Below are 13,700 nucleotides of genomic sequence, written 5' to 3'. Positions count from 1 at the left end.
AAAAGGAAGCTGTCCCATGGCGACTGTACTCCAATGATAGGATCTTTTGATGCTCCCAAAAACTCAAGAGGAGTGTTTTTCTTTCTGGAAGAAAGCTGCTCACTCCCCCAGTCTAAAGAAATACTTTTTCATCAACTAAAGGCAAATGGTTTTAGCCTGAGAGAAAAGCCTCCTACATGAACAAAAATGAATTTGCTGCAGAATTTACTCCACACAACTCTTATTTACTCATTTGTTCTGAAACCTGCAGTTCTATTTATAGGTAGAAGATCTCCCTTTGAGAGAGGGAGTTAGGAGAATCTTATCAAGTAGAGACAGAGCACTGACAGCATTAAACTAGGATGCTGCTTAGTGTCTTTGCTAACTATGGTGCGTTGTGCAAATTAACTAAAGCAAGAAGCTTTGGGCCCCTTACCAAGGTCAGTCTCCTAATAAGAGTGTGAGCCTATCCTAAGAAACTGGCAGAAACTGGTCCTGCGGATGGACAAGAGCCAAAGAGCAACTGAGTCTGCGCAAAGACAAGAAAGAGGTCAACTAGTGGTGACGAGGAAGAGTCATCAACCTTCAACCCCACGACCCCCAAAGACCACCACCAGGAGACACTGCATAAGTGCAGATGGGAGGAGTTTATGGAAACAACTCCTTGGAACTAATTTTAATACAAAGCAGGGACAGGTTATGAATATGTATAGGCATATTGTGAAACTTCATGCATATGTAACTCGTTACTGCATATAACCAAGGCAGGTTGCTGTGTCAGGTGCATATGACTTTGGCGGGACTACCCCCTGTGCTGCCCAGCGCTGAATAAACATAGCTACTGTACAATCTTACTGATTGTGGAGTCTGTTTTCCGCAAGTCACCTTTATCCCTCCTGTTCTGCCTTTACTGCTTTTATGGTACTTCAAAGACACATCAAAGAATGGGATAGCTGGCAGCCACAAACTGCTATTACTGTCACAGCCCTTCTGTGTGATTCCGTGTTAGAATTGCTGTTGTGTTCCAGAAGAGAACATAGATGGGAGGGAGGAACTCTAGCAGGTTGTTGACAGACCAAGTGAAATTTTATCTATGACAAACATTACTTCTGTATCATTCAGTCTTTTGGCTGAAACCAACCTACTAATGATGTGGGTTTTATCTTCTTTATCTTCCTCCTACTTGGGGCAATGATAGGAGCCACATTCCCTTGTGTCTTAGCAGGATGAGTCTGGGGGAAGTTCTGAAAGGAAGCTCCATCATCCAGAAGAAATATTACACCTGGCTCCCTAGCCGTTTACATTACTTTTTATATTAATTATTTTTAAAATGTAACAATTTGGAATGTTTGGGGTTAGAAACGCAAATCCCAGTTGTGGAATTAACTAGTTAGTGACACTGTGCGTGCTCCTTCAGCCCACGAAGAGCGTTTCGAGCGAGCACGGCCGCGCTGCGCACACGCTGAGGCGCCCGGCACCCAGCGGCCAGGCCCGGGCTCTGCCGGTGATGGCTGCGGGGCCGGGCCGGGGCCTGGCGGTGCCGGGGCGGCGCAGCGCGGCGGGCTGACGTCAGGCAGGGCCGGCCGGGAGCGGCGGTGGCGGCGGCAGCGGGAGGTGAGGCGGCGGGGGCCGCTCGGGGCGGCTGCTGGGGGTGTGGGGGGGGTCCCGCAGCCCCCGGCGGGCGGCTCGGGGCGCTGCTGCCCCGCGGGGAGCGGGCCGAGGCGGGCGGCGCTGAGGGGTGAAGGGGTTCGCGGCCGAGATGCGCGGCTCTCGGCAGGGAGAAACCGGGAGAAACCGGCCCGAGCGGTGCCGGAAAGTTCCAGAAGTGGGAAAGGCGCTTTGCTTTAAAGCCGGGAGCTGTAAGGCGGCTTCTGACCGCTCTGCCGGGCCTGGGGCTTGCTGTAGGCGCTCGGCTGCTTTGGGAGCGGTAACGGCGAGGCAGGGAGCGGCTGTGGGTGCTGCCCGGTGCCTGTCTGTGCCCTGAGGGTTGTGTGGCCGAACACCTCCGTCTGCGGGCACCCAGGCCTGCTGCTACCTCGATGGCGTTAATCCAAAGCGCTCCGGCAGCCACAAGTCGCAGGGAGCGCTCGGTTTGTTCTGGAGTTCACTTTTGCCATCAGCTGCCCGGGTTTGAGAATAAGAAGTTGGCCGAAGCGAGCTGTGGGATGCTCCACGTGATGTGCCGGGAGAGAACAAACAGCCCCACGCCTTCCCCGTGTTTACCCTTGTGTTCAGCTTAGGGCGTTCCTGCTTTTCGATTTCAGTCACCAAGGAACTTCTGCCGAGGTTTGTGACAAAAGGAACTGATTTAGCAGTATTTCAGTACCACTTTCTGCGCTGAGCTAGCTTAACAAGCAAACACGGCACAGTTGCAGCTGATCTTGCCAGGTGGTCTTCTGGCTCTGGAAATACTTTTAAACATAATGTGGGTCGAACGTGAATGCTGTGTTGGGCTTAAGTGAGTGCTTGTGCTTAAAAAAGGACCAGAGAAGAATATCTAATTGTTTTTACACCTCCTACATTAGTGCTGACAGATTGTTCTGTGTGATTCATTGCTCGCTATCCAGAGCAGGAGTTTTAAGCTCTGTGTTGGGAGAACGTCGTTCTTGCCTCTGAGATGGCATGCAAGTGCTGTACAGCTGCTGAAGCCACTTGCTGTTGTGTCCCCAGCTGGCTGCGAGACATTCTGTACTGTGAGACTTTGATTGTGAGGCATCCAGTAATCACAGGCAAAACTTGATCTGTCCACAGAGAGGGTTTTTTTTCTCCATTTCTTCCCCTTCATGTGTCTAAGTTAAATCTAATTATGCTGTTGTGTAACAGACTAGGTTTACAGGCAGCTACAAACACTCAATGGCCTACTCTCATGCTTGCAGCAGAACAGGAGGTCATGCAAGTTCTTCATTGGCTCTTTCCTATGATTCTATGGTGTTTTAGTAGTGTTATCGCTAGTTGGAAGGGACCCACCAGGATCACCGAGTCCAACTCCTGGCTCCACACAGGTCTACCCAAAAATTCAGACCATATGACTGAGAGCACAGTCCAAACGCTTCTTGAACTTTGACAGGCTCAGTGCTGTGACTGTGTCCCTAGGGAGCCTGTTCCAGTCCATGACCGCCCTTTCAGTGAGGAACCTCTTCCTGATGTCCAGCCTGAACCTCCCCTATCACAGCTTAACACCATTCCCTTGGGTGCTATCGCTGGTCACTAAAGGGAATAGATTGGCACCTGCCCCTCCACTCCCGCTTGTGAGGAAGCTGTAGACCATGATGAGGTCTCCCCTCCCTCTGTAGCCCAGTGACAACAGGATGCTTGTATCTCAAAGCAGGACCTGGTTGGTGACCAGGATTAAAATAGGATAGGAGTTTCATGCTCCCTTTCCTTGGGCTGTCAGCTAAATATTTGTTTTCCCAGCAAGCAAATAAAAAAGCCTTCTAAAGTTTGTCTTGGAGTTTAAACTTTAGCTGCACATGGTTCTTACTTGTCAGACCCAAGCCTGTGCTGGATGTGGCGTTCTTTCAGTATGAAGTCCTGATAGCTATAATCTTTAGTTGTATGCTACAATATTTGCCCAGTAAGGGCAACTGTGAAACGGACACAGTACAAGTAATACGCAATAGATTGCATATATACGTCTATCAGAAAATAAGCAGATGCTTACAAACATTATATTTATGAAAAGATAACAAAACTCTCTTTCCTTCCTCCTTTCTCCCCCACTTTCAGCCATGCCTCTTCTGGTAGGACATACGTCATAAAATCAGCTTTCTCCTTCCTGTTTAAACAGTGTCAGCTTTTGTTTTGGTGAGACTTCCAGTCAGCAAATGAGAAAAAAAAAAAGGAAGAGAAGTTCAGAAAAAGGGAGGGAGAAAAGGATGGAGGAGGTGAGTTTGGTCACTTGACACTGCAGAGTAAAGGGAGTGCAGGTCAAGGGAACAACTTTGAAAGCAACTGGTGATGGTGAGTCAAGCAGCAGTCACCAGTCTGACTCTTCTCCAAGTTGCAACAGCTGTAATCATAAACTTGTGCATTTCCAGTTAAACTTAAGAGTAGCCTCTGATAGTCTCACTGGATTGCTACAATCACACTTGCTGAGTCCTAGAATACTAGTTAGGCCTTGATAAATATCTTCAGTAGAGATCTACCTTCTCTGTCTGCAATATTAGTGGAGTAAACCATGATATTCTAACTTGACATGCCTCTTTCTCAGATATTGTGAAATACTGACTGCTCACCCCCATCTTCCTCTTCTGTCTGCCAGATAAAGTAACAATGGCATTTGTGAAGAGTGGCTGGCTGTTCCGGCAAAGTAAGTCATGGGCCTCTTAACTCCTCTTCTCCCCCCTCTGACTAATTTCTTAAAAAGAGTTGCTAGGTCTGTGGGTTTGTTTGTTTGTTTTTCTTAAACTATAGGACACTCCCCTAAGTGGCCTGCCATAACAGCATATCCATGTGCCCTTTTGGGTATACTAGTAGGAAACTATATACTACATCAGAGGTATCTGATTGGCCTTCAGCTTCAGATGCTGCTCTGTAATTAATGTTAAATAAGTGGATACTTGGAAACTTTACCTGACACCTTACATTCATGTCTTCAATTAGTCATGCCCTCTGCTTGTTCTTGCAGCAAATTAGAACTAAAGCACCGAGTTATAGCCCTTAGAATAAACTCTGTTGTGACAGAGTAGTAGATAAAATATGGAAACCAATTTTGTAATGTTCTAAAACAGGGATACAGGGATGTTGTAGGACAGGATTTTGCCTGGAGCCTAAGAGTGCCTTTGTCCACCGGGGCAGCTGGGAAGGATATCTTTATTTTTATTAAATCTAGGACACAAATACTCTCTAGTATGTGCCCTCAAAAGTGACTATCTTATTTTAAAGGTACTATTTTACGGCGCTGGAAGAAGAACTGGTTTGACCTATGGTCTGATGGCCGTTTAATATTCTATGATGATCAGAATCGTCATGATATAGAAGATAAAATCCACATGCGAATCCATTGCATCAACCTCAGAGTGGGGAATGAATGTCGAGGTAAGAAAGAAACCTTCAGGATTTGAGAGATTCTTTCCAACTTCAGTGCCTGCAGTTATAATACCACTTGATCAGAAGTAAACATGCCCATGAAGTGAGAAGCCTTGCTGTTAAAGAAAAAAAACAACCACAAGAACTCCCCAGCTATGAAATTCCCTTGTAGATGTCCATGGCATGATGTCACCATGAGTGTTTGCTACTTCCTTCTATGACTGTGGAACAGGATATGAACAGGATATTTGCAGTAGACTTTTGTGTCTAATCATAGAGTGCTACTGGTGAAATTATGGTGCTGGCTGGAGGGAGAGGCAGGACTCAAAATGGGAAACCTCAGCAGATTTTTTTTTTCAAGCATTACTAAGTTCACTTCTAGCATTTGTTAGTACTCCACTTGATGCTGCATCACTGAAGGACACAAGTGTTGGAGAGCATTTACTGCTGAGTACAGATTGGTTCTGCTATAAGACACTTGCATTTATTAAGATCAATCTTCAGAGCTAGTTACCTTCAGAACATATTCTAAAGAGTAAGAGCAGGTTATTTCTTTATGTCAGTTGTTCTGATGTCATGGAAAGCAGCTATAACAGGCCATAATGTATTTTGTCCAGAGTTTTGCATAAACTATCTCCTTTCTTGTAAATGAGATCATGAAATTCTGGTTACTTCCAGATACTTCCTTACTCATTATTTTTTTTCTGACTCAGATTTCCAGCCTCCAGAGGGGAAGCAGAGGGACTGTTTACTGCAGATTGTTTGTCGTGATGGAAAGACAGTCAACCTCTGTGCAGAAAGTGCAGATGACTGCTTGTAAGTTGGTCAAAGAGTATTTGTGTTGCTGCCTCTTCCTCCTTTTATCTGTTCTTCTCTCTCCCCTTAGATATTATCCTTCCTTCAGACTTTCAGAGACGTGTTTCAAGAAAATTTTCAAGCAGGCTTTCAGTTATATAAAAAAACATAGCTCTCCTGTAAGTTGCCTAACTCATGTAGGTGTAGTTCTTGCAAACTAACTGCAAGTCACTGAAAACACTGAAGGATAAGGAGGAGTAAATGCATCTCATTATGCAAAACACGCTGAACAGATTTTTTTTCCCCTCTCCCTTTCTTAAAGTAGTACATAACCCTGCATGGTCCAAGGACCTCCCAGTCACTGAAAAGAAGAACACTCCAATATTGTGAACTCAACTGAGCTTAGCTATGTGTAGTTGGATAACATCTATCAGCAGCGTTTGCCAAGTACGCATTGTGCACGCTCCCAGCCATATAGCATGGGAGAATCTGTGTGAAGTCTGTGTACCTTCTGTTCAAACTGCCGTAGTGTCTAGGCCTACACCCTCTAGTCAGGACAGAAGCAGTTGTTCAGGCAGGAGAAGAATTTCTATTCCTTATTCTGAGTGTGCCTGTAGTGAAGATCTTCAAATACATTCCTTCACATGATCCTTTTCTTGTTCCTTCTCACTCCATCTCAGCTTTGCAAAGGAAATAATTATTTTTCAGTCTTGGTGTAACACTTTGATGCATGCATTTTAGTGCACCATTAGGCTTTCACCTTAAACTCTGCTCCTGCAGTACCTGTATTTGCCAACCTTATTTTTTTTATAGTCTTAAAGTGGCATAATTTTTATCAGTGTTCCACTAAACAACATTTTTTCCACAGGGCATGGAAAATTGCTCTTCAGGATGCCAGAACACATACAGTAAGTGTACTACCTAGACTTCATAATGATAGAGAAGAAGCTTGTCAGTGATATCTGTAGTCCATCAGCTGGCCTTTGATGTTCCATCCTTCTCTGCTAGAGAAGAACAGGGTCATGAGCATGATGTAAGGTTTGTGGGTGGGGAGAAGCATGATCTTCTGGATTACCAGCACATGTCAACCTTGTAACCAAAGCCAGGCAAATATGTTCTGGGTGAAAGTGAATGATTTCAGAAAGTGATTTCTCTGGATGGATGTGAATGTTTGGGAAATCAGTCTCTAAAGAAAGTAGGCACTGAGGCTGCATGCGAACTAGCAAAAATGCATTTTCCACTCCTACTCTCTGTTGCCTACCAACTGCTAAAGGAAGCTTACTGCAAGTATGAGACACTTTTGACCTAAACAAGAAGCTGGTCTTTTAATGTAAGATCCACTACATTGTGGGATGACTCTTGGCGGAGAGCAAGAGGTGCTTGGAAGGGAGTGCAGATACACCAAGAAGGATTATACAACTTTTTCAGCCTCTAAGCCACTAAGATCATCATTGTAGACTTCTGATACTAGGGATAAGAATACAAGGCTATTGTAACAAATCTTAATCATCTTTAGAGAGCTCCTTGAAGATTCAGGTAAGCTGTCACCTTTGCCTCATGACTGCCTTCAAAAAGGGCCAAAATTACAGCTGGCATTTGAAAGGAAAATCCCTTAAAAAAAAACAAAACAAAAAAAACACCCAAATCCCTAGATTTAAACCCCTCTTACTGCATCTATTTTCAGTCTCCTCATGGCCATAAAGTGACAGGTGGCTAAGTTCTGCTAGAAGGTGCAGGTCCTACTGGCACCTATCACAGGTTTCCTTATTTGCACTTGCAGCACTTGGTGTTATTGCTCTAGGGTGCCAGGAAGCAGTTAGCTTAGTTATGAAGATGTTTTTTTATCTGTAAACTGAGGATGAATACTAGAACAACTTCTAAAACTGAAATGATGAAAAGAGGGAGTGAGTCTATGTGCTTGCATGCACACATACGGTTAAGAAATTTAAGAAACTGTTCAGCTCTTTCCTGTGGTTGATCAGGATTTGTGATTTCGCAGGTCTGCTCTCCAAGTAGTTTCTCATTGCAGAGCTTTATAAGGCACTCTGCTTTCTTAACATGCAGCACATCTAAATGTTATTCTTGGGGTCATTAAGCTTTAATCCTCTTGCTACTCTAGTTGTGTGGCTGTAGGGAAAGGTGTTAACTGCTATCTTTCTGTGGTATTTAGGGCTACGTGGGATCTGATGTGATGTATGATGAGACAGCCATCTCCTCAGCCCCTCCTCCCTATACAGCTTATGCTACACCATCACCTGAGGTAAGAGTTGCAGTCAGGAAGCACTAAAATAATGGAGTAGCAGAAACAGCCATCCTTTAGGCACTCAAACTGTACTCCCAAAGTGCTGTGTTTCACTGTCAGATCCTGCTTTAAGGTTTGTACAAATGGATGGTGGGAGTGAGGCACTAGCAAAATATTGTCACTCCTATTTGAGATGGATTTCCAATGGAAGGGGTCAGACAGATGTGGCTGGGAGATACATAAAGGGACGGATGCACAGTGAACTTAGAAAATTAAGCTACCTAGAGACAGGGAAGTTATTTGGTTAATCTGGAAAAATCTTGGCTATGCAGCCTCTAGTATAAGGCGGTGTGCCCACACTTTCAAATTGTGTAAGCACTGGAAGGATATAAAATCAGGGGTTTTAAAAATAGGATTTAATGACTGGAGCTGTCATTTGTACCACATGAAGACTTTGCTGTATACAGGATGTCATAGCAATAAATCAGCTCTAGCTCCTGGATGCACAGTTGTTCTGCATTGGAAAAGGAACAGAATGGGGGCTGTACCAATACACACTGCTGGTTGTTCTGACAAAGGTGCAGTTTTGGGGATTATTTCTTGTTGCGCTGCTCTGCTGCAGCCATTGTTAAGAAATAGATGTGGTACTGGGAGCTATATTAGCTCTGGGCTAACACTGGGCTTTCTTTTTCAGAAAAAAAAATTACTTTCAAAATATAAGGCTTGAATCATGAATCCAATGTTTACTTGCTGTGTGCTAGGGGAAAGCTGTTTGGAGATTTTTTGGGATCAGCTGTTGCCTACCTGACACTTCTGAGCTCTCCAGAGAGCTGTTATTGGCATGCAGGCAGAGAGGAGGAAGCTAGGGGTGAGAAGTGAGTACTGCTTAGTAGCATTTATTTTTTTTTTTTCCAGGAAGCTGTTCTGAATCCTTTCCAGGGAGTAGTCTAGATCAGTACATACCAGGTATTTTAGTGAACACTGAACTGCATTAGGAACGAGGGAGAATTGAACAAAGTACACCAATGGATATGTGACAAAGAATACTCTTGTAATAAACATTTTGGACATTATTTCACCAGGTTTATGGCTACAGTCAGTACAATGGCGCATATCCTGCTACGGGTCCTCAAGTCTTCTATGCCTCCAATGGACAAGCCTATGCTGTTCCCTACCAGTACCCATACCAAGGTAATCAGTATCAACCATATCCCCCACATTCACCAAGCAGCTTCATCCCCTTAACATTAGAGAAGACCAAGTAATTGGCACATGAGGCTGGGATCAGATGTAACTTTCAATTTCCTTTACCACCTGCCACTCCTGCACAACAGTGATAGAAAGAAACCTAACTTGTAACTGGTACCAGAGTGCCCTCACCCTTCCACAGCAAATTGAGCACAATGGAATTTAAGTGATTTAATCTTATGTGACCCCAGTGTATTTAAATTACTTTAGTAATTTATACTAAGTTATACTACTAATAATAATACTATACTACTAATAATAAATTATATTAAATAAACAAAATCTTTTCAAAGCACACACAACTCTAACTATAACAGTCAGCACATTTTCTAAGGAAAGATAGGAGAGTTAGAGGAAAATTAGCTCAGTACTCTGTACTGGGCATAGATGAAAATTGCGATTCATTTGATGCTCTTAACTGTAGTTTAATTTTTACCAATGCTGATATCTAGCTATTACCCCAGAATTAAATGAAAATATTCCAAAGGTAAATCCACTCCCAAAGCATGGTATTAGCTTGTTCCTTTTCTGCATGCTGGAATTGCTGTAAGAGGGTACATTCAGCCTTGCGAAGTCTTCTATTACTGTTTAGGTTTGTGTAGCTTTCAGTCTCCATAAAAGAGAAAGAGACTACAATTTTAGGGTGTGGTTTTAGCTAAGTAACCTTAATTTAGGATTAACTTTGCATAGAGAACCCCAGTCCTACAGAATCAGGGGCTTAGGGTAACATGGGTAATATAAATCAGATGATGTAATTTACTAAGTGAGTGTTTATGATTGGCTCCTCAAACAAGAATCTATTCTTTTCCACTTTTTTTTTTTTTGTGACAAGGGATGCGTACCAGCCAAGAGCTCTTAAAGCTTTTCCTCCTGTAAGTTATAGGAGTGCTAAGATAGAGGTCATGTACAAACATACAGAGGAAAGAGAGTTCTGTTGGTTCTCAGCAACTAAAAAGCACCAGCTTGGTGAAAGTCTGAAGAACCATTTTTAACAACTACCAGCGTGCCTTGGAAATCAAGTCACAGAAGTCTGTCTGATAAAAATACAGCCAGAAACAGTAACTCTCCTAAACAGTTTGAAAGGTTGGTGTGTTAAGGTACTAGTTATGGTTTGGGGATAGCAACCAAGCCTTGGTGTTTCCCTTCACTAGAGTTACTGCAACTAAATCTTACAGGGTCAAGTTCAGTCCTATCAACTAACTTAACCCCTGTATCTTCAGCTTCCTTGCTTGTTTCATTCTCTGAACTGAGATAATCCTTCTCATGAGGTTCCCAATGCTATCAGCTCCAGTTTGAGTGCTTAGCCATGCATTGTTGAGTCAGTGAGAGGCTTTACCATTGGAGTTAGATTACTGCAGTATGTTTCAAAAACCACTACAGTATCTTTGAAAATACTGAATCTTCCTGAAATGTCTGAAAAAGAAAGCAATACTGTTACATTTGCTTTGCAGATAGGAGCTAAGTCATAAAACTTATGGCAGGCAGAATTTAAACAACTTTGTTGCAGAGCAGGGGTCAATGGGTATTTTCTTGAGTCTTAGGTTAACCCCTTACTACTGGGCCAATCTTCATGAAAGATGTGGCAGCCATCACCATACAAGGGACCACTGTAGAAGACTGTAGAAGGCTGAATTGAAGCATTAAGGAGCAATTATAGAGTAAATAATTCTTTTTTTTTTTTTATTGGCAAACAACTGGCTTAAAAGCTAAATTTTTTTTGAAACTTTACTATTTGCCTTAACTCCAAGATTGAATCAATTTTTAGATCTATTCCCAGCATAAGAAACCCACCATCTGTTTGATGGAATGATACAAGTAATTCATAGGCTTAACTAAAATAAATGCAGGACAATGTTCAATTTTACTTTTGTTATGAACTTCTCTGTAAGATTTGACTTCTTATGAGGCTAGGAGTGCTGCTAGGCTTCTGTAATTTTTTATTTTTATTTTTTTTTTTTTAATTACGGAGGCTGAATCCAAAGCAGAGATGTATTCTACCTTTGTAGCTGACATCATCATAGCGTTCAACAGAAGGAACAGGGTAAAGCAACGGTCACATTTTGAAATCCCAATGCATGACATTATGATCTACATTTCTTTTGCCTTCCTCCTAACAATCTCTTATTACCTAGGACCTTATGGCCAACCCCCTGCAAACCATGTCATTATTCGAGAGCGGTACCGTGACAGCGATGGAGACCTTGCACTCAGCATGCTTGCTGGAGCAGCGACTGGAATGGCTCTGGGATCATTATTCTGGGTCTTCTAGACTACCTATTCCTAATCTTTGTAGTTCCAAAAACCTTTGTGTGCAATAATCTATTGGCAATGTTGTTTACTGTTCAACTTTTAAAATGCAATAGTTATTTTTCAGTAGCAGCATCTTAATAACTGATTCTTAACTGTCCAAAGGGGAGTTTAAAGGCACTATTTAGTTAAGCAGTTAGAGAAGACGTATTGAACTCTGTTCTGGTGTGGCAGGATCTGTAGTGATAAGGATCAATATGAGCACCAATGTAACACACTAGCAGTCAGTAGCTTAATGAACAGACTTAACATAAACATTGTAGAAGGATATTTTTGGGGGGGGGTCTAAAATCCGGGCCAAATAGAAGGCTTATAGGAGCCCTGAACCAGCATATATATACACATTACTGGTTTCTGAACATTCCCCACACAAGCATACAGCTCAGCTCCAAGTCCTTGGCATTAGGCAATCTGCCATGCTTAAGGACTTTCTGCTTTTAAACTTGCCTGCAGATGGTAGTGTGTTTTCTTAAATGGAGTCCTATACTTCTCTTTGACACCATCTAGGCAAAGTTGTCTGAAAACATATAAAGCAAACTGCTAAGAAGCAGTGGCAGTCCTCCGTTTTTATTCTCCCAGAAATATGAATGACCAGTGGCAAGGAAGGCCAGTATGTGGTGTTCCAGCTCACTCTTTATCCTGAATCACTCCCCTCTGTTCAAATTGAAGCAATGGATCTCTAGTTTTGCAAGTTGTTCTCCTTGTCTGTAGCAGTCAGTCTCATCAGATGCTGTAACCACCACACTGAGGAAGAAGCCATTGCCTGATCTCTCTGCTCATGATGACATTGCTGTCTCTGCAGGAGGAGAGCTAACTTGAACAACCCTTGCCTTGTCAGCCCTGCCATTTTTCCCTCTGCATGCAGTAATAGTCAAGAGAGAAGAGACACAAACAGCACAAGTGCAGACAGGCACTTTGGTATCAGCTGCTGTGCCACAACTGGGATAGCATCTGCTTCTCCTCAGCCTCCAAGGCTTCCTGAACCAGGTTCATGATTTGCAACTAGGTTTGAGCACAGCTGAGACTGGGTTTGTTCTATGCACAGTACCTCTCACCTATAACAGGTTTCTTCTTTGCTTCCATGACTTAAGGAAAACACTCCAAGGAACCTACGTGTCTGTTTATGGTTTTGCAGCTGGTTCCATACACAATGTGCTCCTGCAGGCTGCTGTGCTATGAACTGAAACCCAGAGTGCAACCATTGTGTGTTGTAGTGTGTTTCATTATCCTGCTCTAATCCATGCTGAGCTGTGCTTGGCAGAGGAAGGAAAGCTGAGAAGAAATGCACCTTTCTGAATGAAGTAAAAAGAGGCAGGGTGCCCAAGTTGAATTCTGTATAGTAAGAGGACTTATTTTTATACTTTCACTTTCAGCTTCCTGTAATCATACTGTTGTAATGTTAAGGCTTTCTTCTTTTTATGCTTTCATTCAGAAGTAAATTTATTTCAAAGTTCAGAGGGTTTCAGGTATGTCAGAAAAGATGAAAGTAGATGAGAATTTGCATCTGTATGAATAGAGGTGAAGCTCTGACATTTTTCATTTCGTGCTAACGCTGTTTTGGCTGTATCCTATGTATTTAAGCAATGGAGGTCTTAGACAAGTTTGGATAACAGGCAAGGGAAACGCTAAGTTTTCCTGACTCTTAGGACCAACACCAATTAACTGAAATCATCAGAAGAAAAACGTATGTTGTCTTGGTTGCATTACTAAGAGCGGGCCTAATCCAGGGATTGTGAACTTTCAAGAAGCTTTGGCTTGGAGCCATATATCAATGTCCATGCATGTCCCTTCAAAGATTAATAAAAGCTGCATATGTTCTGCCAATGATGTGTAGTAAGAGGGCTTTACTTGTTGGAGGTTCAAGAGAGGACTAAAGTAGAAGTTTCCTACTAATAACCCAAACCAAAAGGAGATAGAGTACACTACTGAACTTCTCGTGGAGGCCTGGCAGCACTGAGCTCAGAAGGATGGTGACTGCCTGAAACCTACACAAACAAACATTTCTAACCTTCTTAAGCCTTGAGATAACTGAATATAGGTCTACACTGCTGTTTAGTTTGTGTTTTCATATATAATTGACTATGCAGAACGCCTCCATCTC

General features: G+C 42.9%; 1 protein-coding gene across 3 annotated transcripts; it reads left to right on the top strand.

Moving 5' to 3' along the window:
- The first annotated feature begins 1,429 nt into the window (after positions 1-1,429).
- Positions 1,430-13,423, top strand: PLEKHB2 (pleckstrin homology domain containing B2). Of its 3 annotated transcripts, XM_082766722.1 has the most exons (9): positions 1,430-1,593; positions 4,190-4,288; positions 4,864-5,016; positions 5,721-5,823; positions 6,671-6,710; positions 7,973-8,062; positions 9,127-9,235; positions 11,425-11,581; positions 12,402-13,423. In XM_082766722.1, exons 2-8 carry the CDS (start codon positions 4,252-4,254, stop codon positions 11,559-11,561), a joined length of 669 nt encoding a protein of 222 aa, XP_082622848.1. In that variant the 5' UTR covers positions 1,430-1,593; positions 4,190-4,251; the 3' UTR covers positions 11,562-11,581; positions 12,402-13,423. The 3 variants fall into 3 exon arrangements, with proteins under 3 accessions (XP_082622848.1, XP_082622847.1, XP_082622846.1); XM_082766721.1 differs by having other exon boundaries at positions 1,431-1,593; positions 4,241-4,288; positions 11,425-13,423; XM_082766720.1 differs by having other exon boundaries at positions 1,433-1,593; positions 11,425-13,423.
- The last annotated feature ends 277 nt before the right edge of the window (positions 13,424-13,700 follow it).

The sequence above is a fragment of the Aythya marila genome (genome assembly GCF_965140915.1).
Source record: "Aythya marila genome assembly, chromosome: 9".
Taxonomy (NCBI): domain Eukaryota; kingdom Metazoa; phylum Chordata; class Aves; order Anseriformes; family Anatidae; genus Aythya; species Aythya marila.
Note: the sequence above shows the minus strand (reverse complement) of the source record. Positions and strands in the feature narration are given on the sequence as shown.